The 20,807-nt window shown below is 40.2% G+C and overlaps 2 protein-coding genes across 13 annotated transcripts; both read left to right on the top strand.

Moving 5' to 3' along the window:
• The first annotated feature begins 2,990 nt into the window (after positions 1 to 2,990).
• Positions 2,991 to 7,390, top strand: LOC135641008 (uncharacterized). Of its 5 annotated transcripts, none has more exons than XM_065155947.1 (6): positions 2,991 to 3,191; positions 3,291 to 3,412; positions 4,378 to 4,950; positions 6,152 to 6,491; positions 6,581 to 6,658; positions 7,118 to 7,390. In XM_065155947.1, the coding sequence occupies exons 1-6, from the start codon at positions 3,126 to 3,128 to the stop codon at positions 7,166 to 7,168; spliced, it is 1,230 nt and encodes a 409-aa protein (XP_065012019.1). In that variant the 5' UTR covers positions 2,991 to 3,125; the 3' UTR covers positions 7,169 to 7,390. The 5 variants fall into 5 exon arrangements, with proteins under 5 accessions (XP_065012019.1, XP_065012023.1, XP_065012020.1 ...); XM_065155948.1 differs by having other exon boundaries at positions 2,992 to 3,133; positions 3,294 to 3,365; XM_065155949.1 differs by having other exon boundaries at positions 3,011 to 3,133; positions 3,291 to 3,365.
• Positions 7,391 to 8,063: 673 nt separating this feature from the next.
• LOC135580848 (uncharacterized) lies at positions 8,064 to 17,145 on the top strand. 8 transcript variants are annotated; one of them, XM_065155953.1, is made up of 10 exons: positions 8,103 to 8,315; positions 10,309 to 10,364; positions 12,894 to 12,963; positions 13,057 to 13,191; positions 13,285 to 13,393; positions 13,492 to 13,574; positions 14,834 to 14,897; positions 15,008 to 15,125; positions 16,025 to 16,179; positions 16,840 to 17,145. In XM_065155953.1, the coding sequence occupies exons 4-10, from the start codon at positions 13,082 to 13,084 to the stop codon at positions 16,918 to 16,920; spliced, it is 720 nt and encodes a 239-aa protein (XP_065012025.1). In that variant the 5' UTR covers positions 8,103 to 8,315; positions 10,309 to 10,364; positions 12,894 to 12,963; positions 13,057 to 13,081; the 3' UTR covers positions 16,921 to 17,145. The 8 variants fall into 8 exon arrangements, with proteins under 8 accessions (XP_065012029.1, XP_018683314.2, XP_065012025.1 ...); XM_065155954.1 differs by having other exon boundaries at positions 8,104 to 8,315; positions 12,894 to 12,959; XM_018827768.2 differs by having other exon boundaries at positions 8,104 to 8,315; positions 12,820 to 12,959.
• Positions 17,146 to 20,807: the final 3,662 nt, after the last annotated feature.

The following is a 20,807-nucleotide window of genomic DNA, read 5'->3' as shown; positions in this document are numbered from 1 at the left end:
ACACCACCTCGAGCTCTCGGGATGGTTTTCTCGTACAGTGTTTAGGTACAGGACCCAACTTGGCATGTGTCATGGGGTTCTGATGGCGTGTAGCATCGGATTCTGACACTGGTTGGGATGTGGCGTATGACGTCAACGATGATTTATCTGATGACCAAAATATACCTTATCACTATGCAATACAATAATTTTTTTCTTCTTTTGTTAACCCATAACTTTATTGCCAAGTGCTGCAAGCAAAAATCTCTATTTTCTTTTCTTCCCTATTGTCTCTGTTCTTTCCATTGTCTCGGCATTTTTTCTTTTCCCTTCTCTCCTTTCCTTTACCTGTATGATTTTTTGTGCTTTTCTTCTTTTCTTATCAATAATATACTTCAGATTCGATCAACTTTATAATAATCGATTGATCAATATCATAAAAACACGTAATCTTATAATATTCCATAAAATTTCAATCCAACTCTCCACATGTTATTCTAATTTAAGATTTAAGATTCTTTTTAAATCAAAAATATTCATCAAGTCATAGATTGTCTCTTAAAAAAAACAAAATCTATAAGCTCGCATGACACTTTGAATACCACATGCCTTACCGATTAATGTTTTCAAGTACGTCCATAATCTTTGTTGAACTCACTCACTAAGTCTAAGCCTCGACTGACATAATACAAATTGTCCTCTCATCTCTTCCGTAATTGACTCAATCAGTCCACAAAATCTCACTAAACCTACTTCTCATATACCACTCATCTTTAAGATCAGTTAAAAGAGCTGGATCAACATCTCGGGGACATGAAACCTGACAGCGTCATGAACGAACGTGATGCTAACTTTAATGTTCAATGATTCAGACGACTCATCACATCCTAGTAATTTTCCGGCATAGGGTGGTCTTAAACCAAGCTGGCACTGACGAGGCAAAACAGCCAAAGTTGGCGTCGATAGGTGGCAGGTGGCGGTGGCTGGGCAGGAGGAACTGATGGTCATACGAGCAACAATGCCATGGCATGGAATCCTGCTGTCGTATGATGTCATAGGCTCTATGCTTACTCATCATGCGTTAGCAATGCCCATGGCATGGACTGTACCTTGCGCCAGAAGCTGTGCTGGCATGGCGCACGCCGAGCGACATGATCCGCCACATGCAACCCATGATACTTACTGCGCTCTCCAACTTCCTCGCAAGGACTCTCTACGATAGCGTGGAGAGTCGTATACAAGAAGGCTCGCGCGGATAGGAACGAGGATTCCTCCGCCGCGTGCCGCCAAAACTTGCAGCGGAGGAGTAGATGTTGAGGTGTGCAACGACGGTGCTCCCAATGCTCCAAGATGGCCTCCGTTTCCGCAATCTTCGTTCCCATGTTTGACGGAGAGTCCAACGTCGTCGAGAATCCCCTCCCCGCTGCCGCGTTTTAACGGAGATCCACACCCTAACCAGTAGGCTGACTGAGACTTGATGATTCCATAGAGACCACCATCGTGAATTCCTAATGGAAGATATCTTCTTCTTCCTCCAAAGGCAAATACTAGTTGGATCTCACACACACCCATCCTACGGACCTCATGAGTGAGGTGGACATGATGTCAGTGCCATCGTCACTAAAATTTTCATCACAAACTTGATCACAGGTGGGAGTCTCGGCCACGCTTTTGTAAGCGGCTCTCGCCTTTCTCGCACGCGTGGACTCCACACGTGCATATTAGCGAGAAAATTCTTGCTGAAATTTCTTGGGTACGCCATACATGGAGAAATTTCATGGGAAATCAAAACGTGGTTGTTGGATCGAGTATCACGGGACGTTGAATCATTATCGGACGGCGTAGGCGCTGCTGCGTGGCTCCCCACCACCCCAAAATGGGAGCCTCGCTTCACGGGGACCCGCGCATCTCAACAAACCCTCCATTGGCGAGCGTGCATGTGCGGAGTGGGTGGGAAAAGGTGCGCAACGTGGGACAGCTACTTGTGGTGTACCGCCGGAGCAGTGCAACCTAACTGGATCGTCCCAAAAACCGCCCTCCGTTTTGATCGCTTGCGGTCTCCGCTGACACGCAGCCCATTGGTTTCTATTCCTGCCCAGAAACCTGTTTTCGATTGGAACCGTCCATTTTCACCTGTGATGGACATCGACCGTGTTTAGGTGCACGCAGAGGATTTCCATAAATTGATGGGTCAATCATCCCATCAGACGCATCAGATCCTGACGAGTGGCTTTGAGATTCACGGGGGGCCATATCTCTTCTAAAATGCCGAGCGATCAACGTAACTTGTAAATCCATGTCATTAAGGAAATTCAAATTACTGTTTTGGCAAAGTTTACTAACCTGCTTTGTGATTCGTGCTCCGAAATCTAATGCTTTAAACATTGTGGCAGAGAATGCGCCGTTTATGTTACAAACAAACACGAGATCAGCTGAACGAGTAGTATATGACTGGCTATTTCTTTTATGTACTGCACCTTTAGACCATAGAAGCCCAATCAGGCTAGCACGTTTTCTCAAGTAAATCATAGCCGTCTACGGTTCATGCGGGACTGTCTCTAGTGTGGACAACACGGACGGCGTGGTCGGGAGAGGGATCAGTGATCGGAGACAATGGACGGTGGATCATTGAGATCGCATACATGAGATTCTACGGGTAGGCAGTAACTACTGTCGGAACTTGAGGAACCCGCAACACGAAGACTCTTGGACTTTTAGTGGCGCAAAAGCACTCATATAGTTCATTTATTTACGATTTGGTCCCAGGCTGTCGGGCAAGTCCGAAATTAGATGCGCGATGAAGGGGTATTATAGGAAGTTACGGTTCGGCGAAGCCGCTATTTTAACCCAATTCTTCTTCATCGTCTTCGCTGCCCTCTACCCCTTCCCCCTATCCTCTCTGCATCTTTCTCATCGTCTTCCAAAGCGACGCCTTGCCATCGTCCTCTCCTTTTCTCTCGATAGAATTTGCTTCCACTAACATTTGCGGCATAAAACTTCGCTCTGAGGGCAGAAGAGAGATATAGAGGCGCCGAGGCCTGTGCTTCCGGCGAGGGACGCCATCGATCGATGCGCTGCGCTAATCCTGAGAAGGCTATATGCGATATTGACTATTAACTGCTCGTTGATTCCACTCGTCATTGGAAATGATGAGGTTTGCTCCAATCTCTGCTTTTCACCACCTCTATCTCTTCTGCTCTCTATTTGCGTCGGTACGTGGTGGTTTGATGTTGATCTCCTAATTCTGAAGTCTTTGTTCCGAGGTCTCGTCCCTTGAGATCGAAAATTTGCATTTTTCTTTTTTCTACAAGGAGATCCTGAAGGAGGAAGGCGATGCAGGTGAAGAGCGCTTCTCCGGCTGGAGATTGTGCCTTTTCTGCCGGCGGGTATCTGCCCGACGATTGCTTCTTTCGGCTTCCGGAACGGAGAGACCGTGGGTTCACAGCCCATCTTCTTTCTCCGGGCTCGGTGATTCGCCCTTCCTACGGTTCATCGCCGTTTTCGGTTTCGTTGTCGATGATTCGAAGCTTTCTTTTCCGCGGTGCCTTTGACAGCCTTGTTTGCAAGATTTTTCAGTGCCTTAGGAGAATAATCGTGCTTTTTCTAACTAATTGGCATTCTCCAGTTTGAACTATTGCCATGTTCTTGTAATCTGGTCATATTTTGGAACGTATCCTCTCGAGATTTCTTGTTCTCATGATCGAATACTGGATATTTCTGGGAACCGTTGTGTTCGAATTGCTTCGCTTCTCTCTCCTTAGTCTCCGACATCTTATTTAGGCGTATTTTTGTGGTGAGGAATCGCAACGTTGATCGCCAATTCTTTTCGATCTACAGCTATTCCTTCCCGATTCTTTCTTTCTACTGTTCTCCTACCGTGCCGAAGTTTCTTTCCCTGGAATTAGCGGAAGGCTTCGCCTTTAAGTCAGGCCGATTTGTTAGATCTAGGCTTCATCAGTCCCCTGATGAGATTTCTTCCCTCTAATCGGTTACGATAGAGTTCTAAGAAGAGGATTGTTTCTCACGGTGATATGTTTCGCAGTTTTCCTTCTGATCTGCTCTTTAATGTTGCGGCTACAGTTTTGAAGAAGACGAAGATCTTTCTTTTTGTTTCACCATTCTTCTGGATTTGGTACAAATGCTTTCCTTTCCCTTGGGATTACTCTGAAAACAAAGAGTTACGAAAACAAATTTCTAGTTCTTCGTTCGTTTGATTCTGAGATAAAGTTGCATTATAGAATGGTTTCGATGTTTACCTTCGGCAAGGACAATTTTTGTTGCCAAAACTTTGAGTTTTTGTCTACAGTTCGGATTCGTTGTGGTCATATGATATGTTCCATTGAGATTTTAAGATATGAAGCAATCGCTGACCTCAATTTCGCCATATATGTTTCACAGATACCAGAGAGTAAGCCCAGATATCCTTCCTCTCAGCCATGGAAGGAAACCCATCCTCAATAGAGCATGGAAAGATGAGACTGCGGACCATAGCAGCCGAAACGCAACTCATTTCCCCTGCGAAGGTAAACCCGTAAGAGCGAGATCGGTGTTGGGAACTGCTGATCCATCCCCAACTCGAGAACACCAACTGCCTCGCATCTCATTCCCCTCGGATTCCCCTTCCGCACTGGCCGCCTCCGACATCCAACCTCTACTCTCTGCCCCTGTCTCCTTCACCGCCTTCCCGGCGCCGTCGAAGTCTCAGAGCCGCCACCATGAGATCATCAACGGGGTGGACGGCGGCGGCGACGTCATCCTGCAGTGGGGTCACAACAAGAGAACCCGAGCGCCGAGGGCGGAGTGCCGGGCGTCGGGCGACGCCGCCTCCGCCCACTCGCGGCAGATCCTCAAGATCCCGCGCAGATCGACGGCGGGGATGGCTCCTCCGCCTTCTGGCGGTTCGTACGCCAGGGGAGCCAATCTGAGGACGTCTGTAGTGGTCCGTGACGCTGCTGCCCCTCTCGTCAGCAGGCACGCCCCTATCTCTCCCATCTCCACTCCCATTCTCTCCTTGTTATTTTTCCCTCAGTTTTTTATTTTCACGGTGGTTTTCCTATTTTCCTGCCTTTGTTGTGTCTTTTTTTTTTGTTTTTGTACTCAGAAAAAAATTTCCCTGGATTTTTAATTTCAGCTTGTTTCTTACATATGTCAGGATAATGGAAACCGGAATTTTCGTCTTCTCGCCCGGTCTTTTGGTCTTCTGTCTTTGACAGTTTTAATGGTTTAGTCGATCTCTGTTTCCTCGTAATAAAAGGATTAAACATATTTGTATAGGCCGGTTAAGGGGTAGAGAGAGGAAGTGGTGGGGTGTGTGCGACGATGACGACGGAGCTGATGTAAGGTTGTGATAGTGTTTTCGAGATTAGTTGGTTTCTTTTTTGCATGTGATGGTCTTGTAGATCTCTTTTGGTATGTTATGATTATATGGGTGACAATTTTTTCTTTTATTTCATCTCAACATATAAAAAATATTTACTTGACAAGAAATCTGATATTGATCCATGAGATAAGACTAAAACAGAATAGTGTATATTAATGAACAATCTATTGTGGACTTTGTAAAAGATCAGATTAGTGAGAAAATAGTTGAGATGGTGTTAATATATTTATCTGTAAATATTAATCACTTAAAGATTGATGACAGATGAAAAAGAGATTTGATCACTTTTATGTAATCAGTCATATTATTGTTGATGTTAATGTTGAGATGGAATTGTTGCCTGTGTGGCACTTCAACTGGAAACCTTATCGAGGATGACTGGATCTGCGGGTCTCATCAGATATGCAAGACACTAAATCATCATGTTAATAACCCCTGTAATCACCCCTGCTTGTTATGCTTTCATTTGTTTTATTCTACTACTGTTTCTTTTCTTTAATCAGCAACACTTCTCCGTTTTTGGTTTGTTTTTCTTTTATGTTTTTGGATAATTTGTTGTTTTCTTTCAGCTCCTGCGATGTGTCTGCCTCATAAGAACTACGGCTTTCGCCTTGGTTTGAGGCGCTAAACAGCATCCAGCAAACCGCTGCGTGGCTATAAATACAACCTTCCGCAATTATCTTTTTCTTTCCTTTGTATTAGTTTGCGACCCCCTCCACCCACCCACCTTTTCTTGTTGTTGTTTGTTGTTACCTTCTGACCCAACTCTTCCTCTTTTCTGGCCATGATCAGGGGCGTGGAAGAGCGATCAGGCGGCCCAACTCGATCCGAGAAGCGATCGCCCTCGTCCCTGCCGGAAAAGGCCCAGAAGAACCCCACCAACGGCGCAGCGGACGGCCACATGAACCTCCCGGAGTCGAAGCTGGCATCGGACCAGGATACGGGCGGCAGCGGCAGCGCCCCTCCGCTGGTCGCGATCGGGGAGAGGCTGAACCTGGATCAGTTCGAGTGGCCCAAGATTTGCATATCCCTCTCCCGCAAGGAGAAGGAGGACGACTTCTTGGCCATGAAGGGCACCAAGCTTCCCCAGAGACCCAAAAAGAGGGCTAAGAACATCGATAAGAATCTCCAGGTTCACAATCACTAACCCCTCGATCCATCGTAATCCTTTTCATCACTTGTTGTTTTACAAAATAATATATGCATTTTTTGTGTGTGTAGTATTGTTTTCCTGGAATGTGGCTTTCGGATCTGACGAGAGGACGGTATGAAGTGAGGGAGAAGAAGTGCGTAAAGAAGGTATAACGCAAATCCCCGGATCGTGCTTTCGCTCTCTTTTTCCCCCATCAAATCTCCCCTGACAAATAAATTACTCGTTTATATTTATTTACCTTCACTGCTAATATTGACCTGTTGCCAGCTCTGTCATATGCTTTTCTTCCCCTGGAACCTTTTCCTCGATGCCCCTCCTTCGTCATGTCTCCATTCGACATGATGGTTGTCGAATTCATTATGACCGAGAAGGTCGATCATACAATGTGCATGTACGAATTGAATTCCATGCCTTGGCCCTCGGGGGTGGGGGCTTAAATTAATTTGGTCGCCTTCTCCCTTTCACGTGGGCCCCTGATGTTGACTATGGTCCCAATTTCTCGTTCCCTCGTCCTTAATTCTTTATCTGCCCCTTTTTCCGATTGGGGCCGTGCGTTTTACTCTCTGCGATACATGTTAATTCGTTGTACCCGCTGCTTTCTGCAGAAGCGCAGGGGATTGAAGGGGATGGAGAGCATGGACAGCGATTCCGAGTGATCACAATGGAAATAAGTTCCAGATCGCATTAATCTCTTAAAGATCCCCCTTCGGCGTGGTGTTCTTTCCAGTTTCTTTTTTCCTTCTTTTCTTTTCCCTTAGTGTTCCTGACCTTGCCATCCTCCTATCTCTTGTACAGATCTCCAATTTCCATTAACGGGGGAGTTTTTTCAGTCGAAGACTGCACGGTTCTAATGTTACATGATTTTTTCTGTTTCGCAAGCCTCGTATTTCTGCCCTTTTTTTTTTCTTCTTTTCTTTTTCATACAACAGTAACAATAAACATGAATTTTCTATTATCGATTCTTTTCAGTTGAATCATAAGTAATTAAAAATAATTTAATATATTGGAGGAGACGGGGTCCATCCTCACATGCCCCACCGCCAGGAGAAATAGAACTCGCCGTCCTGTATCGCACTTACTTCCCTTTGCGACAAATACCTATACCACGTAAAACACGTACACAGCACCAACAGTCCAATATCGTACGCTTCGACGAGTCGTATGCGTTAAACAAACACAAGTCATGTAGTACATAGAACTTGTTATTGTTTAACGCACTTTTCTAAACAGCCCAAGTTGGGATTTTGATATTCGTAGGTGAGGTTGACATGTGGGAAGGACGAGAGATTTTTTTTGGACGGATCTTCGCGGAATACGAATATTTCGCCAAACTTTGTTCTTCTAGTATGATGTGGGTTTCTTCAATCCTTTCCCACCACGCTCCAGCCAAAAACCGTGCACGTCACTTGCATCGCCATTGGTGGGGCGCTGCGGAAACCACCATTGGCGTTGCAGCCAACGCAATCGCTCATAACAAAAACAATATGCACATACTCGGTGCGGCTCTTTGCTGACCCGTGTGATCATCTTTCACCTTTGATCGTGCTGTCAATCCCACATCTTACCGTTGATAAGAGTTTGCTTGTCAGGATCGACGGCTGGAAACTTCCGTGAGTACCATCCGGCCCGTGCTCGCTGACCAGGAAAGTCCTCTCCATAGTGGGCGCAACTGCAGGGCGGTGGGGCCATTGTCTACCTTCAACGTGGGGAGGACAACCGAGACGACGACGGGTAGATTCCGCGAGCTCCGACATCACGCACGGCGACTCCGGCCAGCGAAACCAAAACCCCAACCCTCGCGAGGTCTGACCCTTTCTTCCGCAATCGTTGCAACCTTTTTCCATGAATATTTTTGTTCGCGTACTGCCATCGAGATGATGTTGATGATGACCATGATTTGGATCGATCCCCTATTTTTGTCTCGTTCCTATTGCGCCTTCGTGAATCTGGGCTGATGCGTTCCCGGTTCTAAATTTAGATCGCATACCTGATTCATCGATGTGTTCCTCTTGCTTCTGTTTCTTGCCGATCTCTTTCTCAGCGATTTAAGTGCCGGGTCGCGCTTTCTATCTTTTCTTTTTTTCTTTCTATTTTTCTTCTGCACTCGTGCAGTCATAAATTTCTTGGTGGTTAAGTTTTTGAAGAGAAGGCTTTCCTATATGAGCTTCATGTTTTGGACGAAGCAATTGGGAGAACATAAAACTCTAGTGTTTCTTGGAAAAATGGAATTTGAAAATTTTAGGTGCAAAAAATAGTCCCTTATCTGAAACCTATACCGATAAGTTATACGAAATATAGTAAAGAACGGATCTCAATCGTGGGGATGGAAAACAAAAAAGAAAAGAAGAAAATTGTGCATAAAAAGAGGCAAGAAGAAGATAGGAACTATTGCTCAAACGGCTTATTCGTTCAAAAAATATTATTACATGTTTTTAAGTATTATAGTTGTAGCATATCGTAGAATATAGCGCAATTTTTTTTCTTGCACTCAAGGACATATCAGTCTACTTTTGTCCTCGGAATTCAATTTTCTGTATCGTTACTAATTTAGTAATTTGGTAGCGTACCTTAAACGAAATGGATGAAACAAGTGCCAATGCGTTGATGATCAGATATAATTGTGGACTCAATTGAACTAACAGAACACCAAAATCATGGTTTAATATCATAAATAGTCCTTAATTAAGGAGATTTCTATTGGAAACCTTTTTTTACTACTTATAGAAAATTTTAAGAACTTTTAATATTCCTAAGATACCTTCTGCAATGATTATAAATGTCCTCAATTTATCGCTTAATTCCAACGAAATCTTCCAATTCCTTCCATACACCCCCTTTTTCTTCCCATTATTATTATTATTATTCTTCTTCTCCTCCTCCTCTTGATTCCTTATGCATCTTTCATAGATGCAATATGACAGAGAAAACATAGATTTTCAAATGAGATGATCTGAATATCAAAGAGGATGAGGTGACAAATAGTTTTTACATTTGTTAGATCAATTTAATGTTTTTAGGGGTTAAGCTGTTGGGTTATAGACCCGAAAGATGATATTTCAAATGTTTCTGCAATATCCCAGAAGATGTCATCGTTTGGGTCAATCTGCATCAACTCAGAACTCAGAAGATGCCCTAAAATGGTATGATTGGTAATTGAGGGATTGCATTTAGTAAAATTATATTTTATTATTTTTTAGGTGGTTGTATGAAGACGTTTGTCAATAACAAAAAAGGATTGTCAATAGCAATCTCCTAAATTAATAGATTTGAGAAAAAAATTCAATACAAGGACAATTACCGGTTAGAATGTAGATATCTCATCTAGATCGCATCTCCACCATCAAACCTCTAGGTGAACCTTTCGAGTTTTTTAATGAAGATTTTCTTTATCTGCACCCAGTGCTCATTCCCAAAACAAAGTCTAACCTTTTGTCCTTGTATCTGGGCAAGTGAATGTTGGTTGATTGTCAACACATTTAAAAGTAAGCAAGCCTTAGAGTTGGTGCAGTTTGGCTGTGTAGTCACTGGGACTTTTCCACTCCTTCCCAAATTAAAAATTGATGTTTAATTTGTGCAGTTTGGTGGTTAATTAGAGTTTTGTTTTATTTGGATGGATTTGTTTCCTTGTTTAATATGATTAAGGAAAGTTAATTAAAAATTGAAAATTGCTTCATTAATTCTATGAGCTAATTAGGAATCTATTTAATTAATTAATTCAAAAGATATCTTTCTTTTCTTGAGGGAAACACTCCCTCCTCTCCTTTATAATGAAAACCCCTCATTTATTTGTCAACAGGATCAAGTGGAACTCGATAGTGCGGGATCAAAGGGAGGAACTTCCATCTTGAAGAAGTCGGTCCTCTATCTTTTTTGGTTTATTTTTGTTAATATTTCTGAAAAAAGATTTTGGATGCGTGACAACACTAATTTCATTAGTTTAATAGTTTTGAATTGTGCTTAATGATTTTTGAATAACGATTTAATTTTATGTTTTATGATTAAAATGCATGAAGATTTTTGATGAGTTTAAATATTGAATCATACTTATTATTTTTTTAATGAATTTTGTAAAATTATGCCATTATTCATGATTCCTTAAATTGATTTAATTATTGTGATATGTTGATTTATTTGATTAAATTAGTTTTCTTATTGCTGTTAATTTCATTAGATTTCACGTTTGAATGAACTTATCTTATTTCATTTGTCAATTAGTTGTTTATTTAATTTATGCTTGAAAAAAATAAATTTGAAATTAAAATTTGAATGAGGGTGAAGATTGGGTCTAACATTGGGCCAGGCTAACTCGACCCAAGCCAAGCCGATCAACACTAGGTCAAACCAATTTGAGTTAACCTCAGGCTTGGTCATAGAGTAGCATTGAGCCAATGGCCCAGTCGCTTGACGGCCAAAGCAGATGCCACCCAACAAATTGAGCCCTGTAGACCAACATAGGAGCCAGCTTGGGATCAGCTTGACTCAAGGCTAGCGCGTCGTGGACCCAAGTCAACATGGCATGGGTCAACCTAAGAGGCTATGCGTGACCCATCTACATTGGCTCGGCATGGGCCGATCAACCTAGCACCTAAGGCCCACATGTGGCTTGACACTGAAGCCCAGCTTGTCGCTTTCCTATGTTGTGCGAACACGTAATGCACGCGACCTTGATCCAAGCGCTTGCTGCCTAGCTCGAGCACGACCCAAAAATGTGTGTCGGACTCGAGTCTATGCCCACCCCCTTTTTAGCCCAAATTGGGCTAGGCTAGCAGCCCACAGGGGCCTCAAGCCTGTGCCCTATGGGCAAGTTGGCCCGGGGCCCCTTTGTGGCCAGTTTGAGTGTTGTGATCAATTGACCCTTCTTAGGTGAACTTGATGTTGTTTCAATTGGGTTTTCAGTTGAAAACCTATTCGGCTCAAGTCAATTGAACCATTTCAGTTAGGGTTTAGGTCAATTTAGGGTCGCAGAGGGATTAAAACTTCATGATTTTGTTATTTAATGAATTTAAAAGTCTTATTTTAAGTTATATTATGAAATTTGAGAATAATTATTTGTTTCTAATTTTAAATGATATTTGGCATCGAGGTTAACATTATGATCATTGTTATCATGAGGCAAATGTGACTATACCGAGTATTTTTGTTGATAATGCCCCTACGAAAGAAACTACGGCCTATCACAGTACAGAACTACTACTGCACTAAGTCTCCCATGTCATATGTCAAGTGTGGTTATTATGATATTTTATAGGGTTTTTTTTAATGCATGAATGAAATAAATGAAGATATACGATTGTGATATATGATGATGAGGGCTATTATTCTCTACCAAGAGGCAAGTCAGTATTGGTAGGACGATTTTTTTTTACAGTTAGATGGTTCCTTCATCTATTATTGAGAGTAATGTGTCCCTACTCGTGTAGGTGAGAGATATCACTTTATCCATTGTTGACAGTTCGATATAAGATCTCTTCATCTATTGTTGAAAGAATATCTAACTCATCGATTGTTTTTATGATTTTCAAAGGTGCCTATTTAGCATGATTGTTGATATATTTTTGTTTTGTATTTTTTTCAAAGCAGCCTCCTGACATATATTAGATTGAGAGACTTAGGTGGAGGAAACTTCTTTGTCATCAAATAGTTCTATCAAGAAGTTTTAGTATTTTTCAAGTTGATATGGTTTATTGTAAATACAAAGAATATTGGATTTAATGAAAAATTTACCAATGTAGGTATGAGTTTTGAAGTGGTGGTTTATGCACGATATAATTTTGTTGGTACAAAGTTAAAATATTTCAGGGTGTGACAGGCTGTGTACCTAAGACATTAGTTTATACTCGCAATTTAAGAATTTGACATTTATGACAAATTTACTCCCACTGCAAAAGATGGTGTGAACTTTCAATCAGATGAGATGATAAAAATCCCATTAGTCTACCATCAATAGTTGATTAAAGAATCCAGACTATGATATTGGTTTTGAATGTTCTATTATTTTTGTGGGCATTCATCTTTTAATAATTCCTATCCTTGATGTCTCTTTGTTACTTCACCATTAGACTGTGATATTACTATGGCAACATAGTTGGTCCCTAGGCTTTTGACCAGATCTTTAGTATTCAATCTTTTTCGTGTAACCACCTCTTTTGTTTGATATATTCCTGTTGGTTAAATTGATGGGAATTTGGTACAGTATGCATAGTCTTTTCATGTTTGTGTATCTCCTCAACTTCTTGAGTTTCATGATGTGAACTTTAACATTTGATCATCATTACTTTGACCTAATATGTGGTGCTTCTCTCTCTAGCTTCTATGGAGCTTTCTCTTCGGACAAACTGATCATACTGATAGCAATCCCCTGATATATAATTTCTATTGAAGGTTACAGGGAAGGGATACATCCTAAAATCATTTACATTGAACTTCTATGTCATGATTGTTACTGAGGCAAGTATCTGAAAATGAGTCACATGTTATTGCCAGAGGCTTGGAGCTATAAGCAAATAAAAAATTTGTGGGCTCACTAAGACTTATGTATAGGCAGGATTTTGTAAAAGTGAATCTGCTTAATGGATGATGTTTATGGAAAGCTAGAGGTTCTCCCAGAACACTTCCGACCCACCGAAGCATCTGAACACTCTCCCCAAACAACAAATTCAAGGGCAGATTTTAAGCTGAGGTGAGATATTACATCTGTAATATGACATGGATTTAGCTTCTCAAATATTGGCTTTAAATGATATCATAAATTCTTCATACGTCTCTGGTACAGATCACTTGGCCATTCGTGGGCTGTAAGAAGAGTAATGGGAGCTGCATCTCTGCTGAACTTGTTTACGCTTTCACGTCTTCCATGGGGATCAAGAGATCACAATGATAAAGTTAATAAATCATTTTTATATTAAGATATAACTTCCATTGACCCAATAAGAAATATAGCATTTATATATAACTGAGAAAATATTTTTTTGGGTATCAGATTGAACTTACTAGAGTAGAAGTAGAGTCTCTTCGGTCAGAAATTGCAGATGCAGAGGAAAGAGAGACGTATCTAAAAGCTCAGTAAGATCCAATACACACTTATTGTGAACTTTGATTTTGCAACAATTCTACAAAATTTTGCTTTATGAATTCTGTATGCTGATTTACTTGTTCGACTTGCTCTAGTATTTTTGACAGTTCTAGTTATAAACTGATATTCTGAGAATGCACTGGACACCTTTTGAGCAAGATTTAGTGGATGTTATGTATGGACAGACTTGAGCTACTTTATTGCAACTGCTTGTTGTTCCTGATTACAATTGAAAATTGGACATTATCTTTCCATATATATAATTTTAGGACCTTTAGGTTGTCATACTGACAGAATTCCTAATATCATTTTTTATATAGATATGCATGTGTAACATGTCAGATTAGGTGTCCCATGATAGGTTGATCCTCCATTGTCTGGCTATATGCAGTTTAAATTACAACCTACATTCTAGTAAACCATATCCCTCGTCACATTTACAAACTTAAATACCATACTACTTTAAGCTACAATCTACATTCTAGTAAAATTGCTCTATTTAAGTTTGCACTTGATGCTGTTAACTTCTCTTTGCCTTCTACATAGAATGATTTGTAATTTGAGCACTTTCAGTCACAAGTTCTTCATAGTTCATACTTCTTCCACCTTGTGACAATTATCATCTACTCTCTCCCCAGACCTCTTCCTTTTTGTTTCTGTCCAATGAGATCTAAGTAGATATCACTTGACATTTCTGTTAGGATTGGAAAATATGCAGTTAGCTTATCTTGCCCTGATTATTGTTTTGCAGTTTGTGGTTCCTCATGTCCATTCTCGCTCTTCATGCCTCTTCCTTTCTGGTTTATTCCAATGGTGTCCAAGTAAATTTCACTTGAAATTTTCCTGCCAGATTGGAGAATATGCCGTCAGCTTATCTTGCCCTCATTATGGCTTTGCAGTTTGTGGTTCCTCATGTCCTGTATCATCTGTGTCCTTTATACAAGTTTATGATACTAACCTGGACAACCTCTCTCTCTCTCTCTCTCTCTCTCTCTCTCCTCTGTCTTAAATTAATAGTCCAACAACGTTATAACATAAAAGAAGATAAACATGCACCAGATCTTCATGAGCATATTCAATTTTGTTATAGTACAGGGGCAACTGGTGAATTACTAGCTACTTACAGGTACCTTTTCTTCTCTCATTTGGCATATAACATCACACTTCAACCATGACCTGTTAGCAACCAAGTACATAGAGTTCAGCTTATTTTCAATTCCTTGATCTTTATTTTTCCTCTTTGTGGAAGGTTGGAACATCTTGATGGAATTTTGAGGTCTGCATGGCTTTCTGGTTATCTCTATGTCCGAACTGTATGTCCATGTACTCTCAGTTCCAATGTCATCTGCATTTTTTTGTCTGTCCTCTCTCTATCCGACCATGGATTGGTGAAGTAATTACTTAATTTCTTCTATTTGCATAGAGGTGGACGCAACTTCCTGGAGAACCTCCTATAATAGATGATGATGACATAGATGATTGGCTTCCCCGCTTTGTTGTCCTTCACGGCTCATGTATCTATTATTATCTCAAGTCTACTGGTAATGTTCTTTTTCACTTGAAAATGGTAATATTTCCCTCCAATATTGTGGTCTATTTAAAATTTTTCTGTCCAAAGATTTGAGCTTTTATTGAAGCGAAAATCCATGCAAGACATATGACACAATTAAATGAAGTCATTTTTTACTGATTTTAGCTGTTTAGAGAACAACTAACTAATAAAAGTAAGAATAACTGAAAAGACAGTTCATTTAACATGTTCTATATGAAAATCATGATACAGAGAGCAATACATGCCTTCAATATTACTTTAAGGAAGCATAGTAAAAATAATACGATTACATTAATGGAGTTATAAGTTAAGTTTCTTATGTTGGCAGCACAACTGTGCAAGCACATAACTTGTTTTTTGTTTCTTAAGAAAATTTTGTTTTTTATTTTACTTGTGGATTTACAATATTATGATGCTCGGTCAATTGGTGAGTGCATAATTTTTAGCAAAGAGGGTGAACCTTGGCATCACAGTGAAGTTGTTCTTTTTCAGGTCACAACAGCAATCACCATACTTCAAGGGGTAAAACTGACCAGAAATGATAGAATCAACTTCATTATTTGTAAGAGTAACATTGCATATATTGATCTTTCCCATACACTGAATTGGTGGGGGCCTTTTGCAATAGGTTTGCCATATTTTTATGGTTTTAGCAGGTTGAGTGAATTAAGGACATGCATGAGGAATTATTCATGAGCATACCTATTTTTAAATATTTATTATCCTTTACATGTATAAAGCTTAACAGAAAACTTTATTCTTCTAGAAAGATATTTGGTTCCTTCTAAAACATGCAGCAAATAAAATATAATGGTCAATAATGTAACCTTTTTCTAAAGAATGCAAAGAAATTCATTCATGTGCCGAAAGCCTTTTTTCTTTTTTCAGATTTGAGTCCTCAAGACAGCACACTGTTATCTGATGTTGTTGAAGTTGGACCACTTCCAAGCTTCCAACATGATGACGAAGAAATAAGACATGCATTTTACCTTTTAACCTGTCAAGGTTTGCGGTTTGAATGCTCAAGTATTTCTGAGTTACAGGTACGTCTGTCTAAATGTTCTCTTTTCTGATTTCAGATAGTTCTTTCTTGGAACCCCTCTGTAAGATAGCATGTTAGCGCCATAATTTCCTAAAGAAGATGCATTCTCAGTAAATGTATTGTGCTTTAAGTATTTGTCTACTGGGTTGTATGTGTTTATCGTTGTTCAGGAAGCACGCTACTTGTAATGTAAGCTCTAGAGATTTTCAACTTCCATCAATGCAATGTTCAGATTTCTCATTCTTTCTCCTTAATCACTTTCATGTCATTGGAGCTAGAGTTCATTTGTTTAACAAGTCTGTCAAGGAGAAGTCTTCATCAAGAAATAGTTAACATTCTATTTCAGACATAGCCGGGGAGTTCTATCTGTTTACTGTTCGCTTACCCAGTGTCAAAGTGTTTCCCTCTTTGACCTATATCCTTCCCCATGTATGATTCTCGTTCATAAATAGAAATTGACAATTATCTGACCTATTTCCTCCCCCCATGTCAAAATTCTGGTTGTTCTGTATCGATTTTTATAGTTTTGGAACGAACAATTATCTAGCAGCAGAGCTATTAATTTTGTGTATTTACTATACAAAATCTTTTACAGTGTGTTATTATGAAAACATATCGGTTTTTGCAATTCTTGATAATAAAGTTTATTACCTTGATTCAGGTGGAATCATGGCTGACAACATTACGAAGTGATTGCAAACTCAAGTCTGGGTCAACTCTCCAGGATTCAATCAAATCATAGGAGCCATTAGGTACCTGAGTCTTGTAAAAAGTATAAACTCATCCTGAGTTGTTATATATATATTTTTTACATTATTGCATTTACCTACTGCATATTGTTATTTCCTGAGTGATTAAAGTGGACGCCTGTGTAACTTGCAATTGTACGTTCTTATTCCCAGAAGTACAACAAATGATTTGCATATAATAATAATAATAAGATGGCTTCTGGGTCAAACTTTTGCTCTGAGTTCTGTTTGTGTCATGACTTTAAATTCTATGAGTGGGATTTCAAACAATAGATTACGAGAATCTCAGAAAAGATCTTATAGAATCTTTTAATCTCGCATCATGTGAACAATATTTACACATATATTGGAAAAATCATTTGATGCAACTGTATAAAACTGTGTGCATACATACATACATAATGACTGCTTCATTGATTGTGATCCCTCATCCTTTGCTTGTTCACGCCTTCATCAATAGATAGATTGAGGTCATCTCGATTTCTCTTTTCGATGACCAAATAGCCCCAATAACCTTTCTTGAATTACTCCAAAGGAAGAACTATGACAAAAAGGATTCCTTCGACGACCTCCTCAACCGATGAGGACCGATCTCGCTAAAAGATATTGGTCCTTGGTTTCACGAGGAACATTGATAGAAGTAAATGACAAATTGAAGAGAAATATCTATACAAGCCGACAGAGACCTTCATCTTGACCCTAAGGTCTAATCAGATAATTGAGAGACCATGGAGAAAAGACATTACCTCAATGATGATCCTCTGATAACCTTCAAGATGAAGACGCTAAGCATTTCGATTCCAAGTATGAGGACTCAATCCAGTGCCTCGGTGCCTTGGTCAAACAAGCAATGATCAACACGAGTAGTTAGGCAAATATTCCACACCTTTTGGGCAGACGTCGTCTGAGTTTCTAACGTCATCATTGAGAGACCAACTATAAATGCTCTGTGCGGTGGTCTCAACAACACGTCACGAAATTTTCAAGAAGCCAAGGAACCGACGAACTGGACGATTGGATCCAACAAGCGCTAATTAGCTCTTGTAATTGGATCCCTTTAGTTTTTAATTTTTAGATTAAAAAAATTTATATTGATATATAATTATAAATAAGATATTTAATCTTATTTATACTAACATTATGGATCTTATCGATGGAAGATACGTACAGAATTATCGATTTTGCTATTGAAAAAAAATGATTATTTCAGGTATTGCCAACGATGCCTTCACGTCGTCGGGGAGGTCCGCTAGCGATCGCCATGCCTTGTCGCCCTCCAACAACTCCATATATTCCCCTATCGGCATATGCACGTCCTTTCATTCTCATTCCTATCCCCATCCCCATCCCCATCGACCATGCACGTGCGCTAGTACCCTGCCTCCGCCACCTACCCCTCCTCCACGTCAACCCAATTCTAGCCAATTATGTCAAAGGCCTATGTGGTCTGCAAGAACTACGCTTGTGTTGTCATGTGGAAGCCTTCGAGGATGCGAAACGTGTCAGGCGTGAACTCGCATCACTCATCGCGCTCCTATGCCACATCGAGTAGGTGGACCCACATGTCGACCGCCACTTCGTAGGCTAGCGTGTACCTCAATGCGTTCTTTCTCTCATCATGCTTGCTAGCCACGAATACCATACATCACTCCTTTGACCTGGCGCATGCAACCGAGAAGCATGGTGGCCCTATAGTACCAGATTCGATACACCACATCATAGACATGGACATCGTTGATGAAAGCCTAGGAGTGGCGATCCAATCTGTCGACCACCACCGGCTTCCTCCCAACGGTGGCTAGTTGACAAGATAGTGGGAGGTCATGGGAGTGATTAGGGACAGTGGTAGTAAGGTCCAGTCACTGATGGTTAGCTCGAAGAATGAGAGATAGATTTTCTTTATTGGGATTTTTATTGGGGGGGATGAGTGATGGGCTTCCACTAGACGAGGAGATAGGCTTCCACTAGATGAGGAAGTGGCAGTTTATCGGTCTTGCCCGATCCATTGTCACCACCCTTGTCCAGTTCCAACCGAATTAGACTGCCACTAGAGGTTCATCCTCGACCACTCCCATAGCTTCTCACTCTTTTGTCGGACTGCCACTCCTGGGCCTTCACCGATGATGTCACCATCTATGATATAGTATCCCAAGTATGGCATTGTCGTGTTATAGACTTAGTTAGTTTTGTCTAAGTCATGTGACACTCTTGTATCTCCGTCTACAAAGGGAAAGCCTCCTTGAAACTACTTATGGTCCCTTGAGAACCTGTAAAAGAAAAGATAAATTAAATAAAGCTATTAACTTGGGATCCAACAAATAACTATTTTAGTAAATACTTGATAGACAATATAAATTACAATAGACTTTGCAAGCTTTGAATAGTCGCATAAAGAGTCTAAGGTGGTATGTCATGGTCAAAAGTCCTCACAAGTGCCAACATGATACTACGGTGGAACAAGATAGTGAACCAGTCCTAAACACTACCCCAAAGGCTCATCCAACCATGTGTCATCTTGGTAGCTCTTAGGTACTGTGTTAGCTAACATTTTGTACCACTCTATGGAGCTAGAAACCCCCAAAATTACTGCCTAGATGGTCTATTTTTGGGTAATTATCTTTATGTAATGACTACACATAACTTATATTTACAAACCTGAAACAACCATAAAAGTCAACTAAAATGAGATTATTAAGTCTACTGTAAACCCTCTACATGCTATAAAAAGCATGAATAAAACTGAAAGATACAAACATATACAAGCATTACATTGAATATTATGTTTATAGTTTTATCTATAATATTCTTCCCCGCTTATTATTTCGACATCCTTATCGAAACCTTTGTGAATGCTGCATCTTCTTGCTTTTGCTGAATCTTCGATCTTTTACTCTAGTTGCAATGTGCCTCTTGGCTTCTAGCTACTCACAGCCACTGCTATTGATTAATCAAACTCTGATCAGCTATGCTGCTTCGACTTGTTAATGACTTTAGCTCTAGTATGGGGTTGGTTGAGTTTTGTTTATATTTGTTGTTCCTACGAATCCTTCAGATAAAGGAAAAGACCTTACTTATTATGTGTTAGTCTCTCAAGTTTCTCACATCGCTTAAACTAGTTGGATGCCTGTTAGAATTTTAACGAGCATTGAACTTTTAGAATGCTCATCGATTCCTCTTCTACGTAATTGTCACCTCTAAATAAGTTCACCTCACTTTTACTTTTGATTGTTATTCTGTTGGAAAATGAAGCAAATAGTCTACTCATGATAAAACCAATCACTATTGGTGATGATTTGACAAATGTTACCTTTCACTAAGTTTTTTTGAAAAGTTTTTTAATATGTAAGACTCCTCTATTGGATAAATAAGAGAACTAGGGTACTCGATCTCGCTTATTCTCTTAAGAGTTTGGAAAGCAAATGTAACTCAACTTCATCTGCAACCTTGAGGGGTGTACTCCATACATTGAGCTGGTTATTAGCTTTTATTTTCTCTTTGCTCATACTTTCAAAGCATCCAAAGTGTTTATACTTCTTGTGTTGACTTAGCTACTACGATTTACCTCCTTATTACCATCGAACTTTTATAATGTAAGAAGTTACAAAAAAGAGTAAATTTTACCCCGATTTGGAGTAAGTCTCAAATAGTTTTGGATATCTATGGTATTGTACTATCTTCTCCATCACTTCTATTGCCTATTCCTCTAAGTAGAAAAGGTATAACACTGCATACTACCTACTTTGATCCTTGGTCGAGAACTTTTGCATTGACTCGAAGTCCTCTATTTTTTATAATTTTGATTAAAAGTTTATTGACAACAGTCTTACGAAGTTATTTGCCCTTCAATCTTGTCTCGGTATTGAGAGTTTGCCTTTGCATT

Source organism: Musa acuminata, chromosome BXJ3-6 (assembly GCF_036884655.1).
Source record: "Musa acuminata AAA Group cultivar baxijiao chromosome BXJ3-6, Cavendish_Baxijiao_AAA, whole genome shotgun sequence".
In the NCBI taxonomy this organism is placed as follows: domain Eukaryota; kingdom Viridiplantae; phylum Streptophyta; class Magnoliopsida; order Zingiberales; family Musaceae; genus Musa; species Musa acuminata.
The sequence above is the reverse complement of the archived record's forward strand: the minus strand, read 5'-3'. Positions and strand labels throughout refer to the sequence as shown.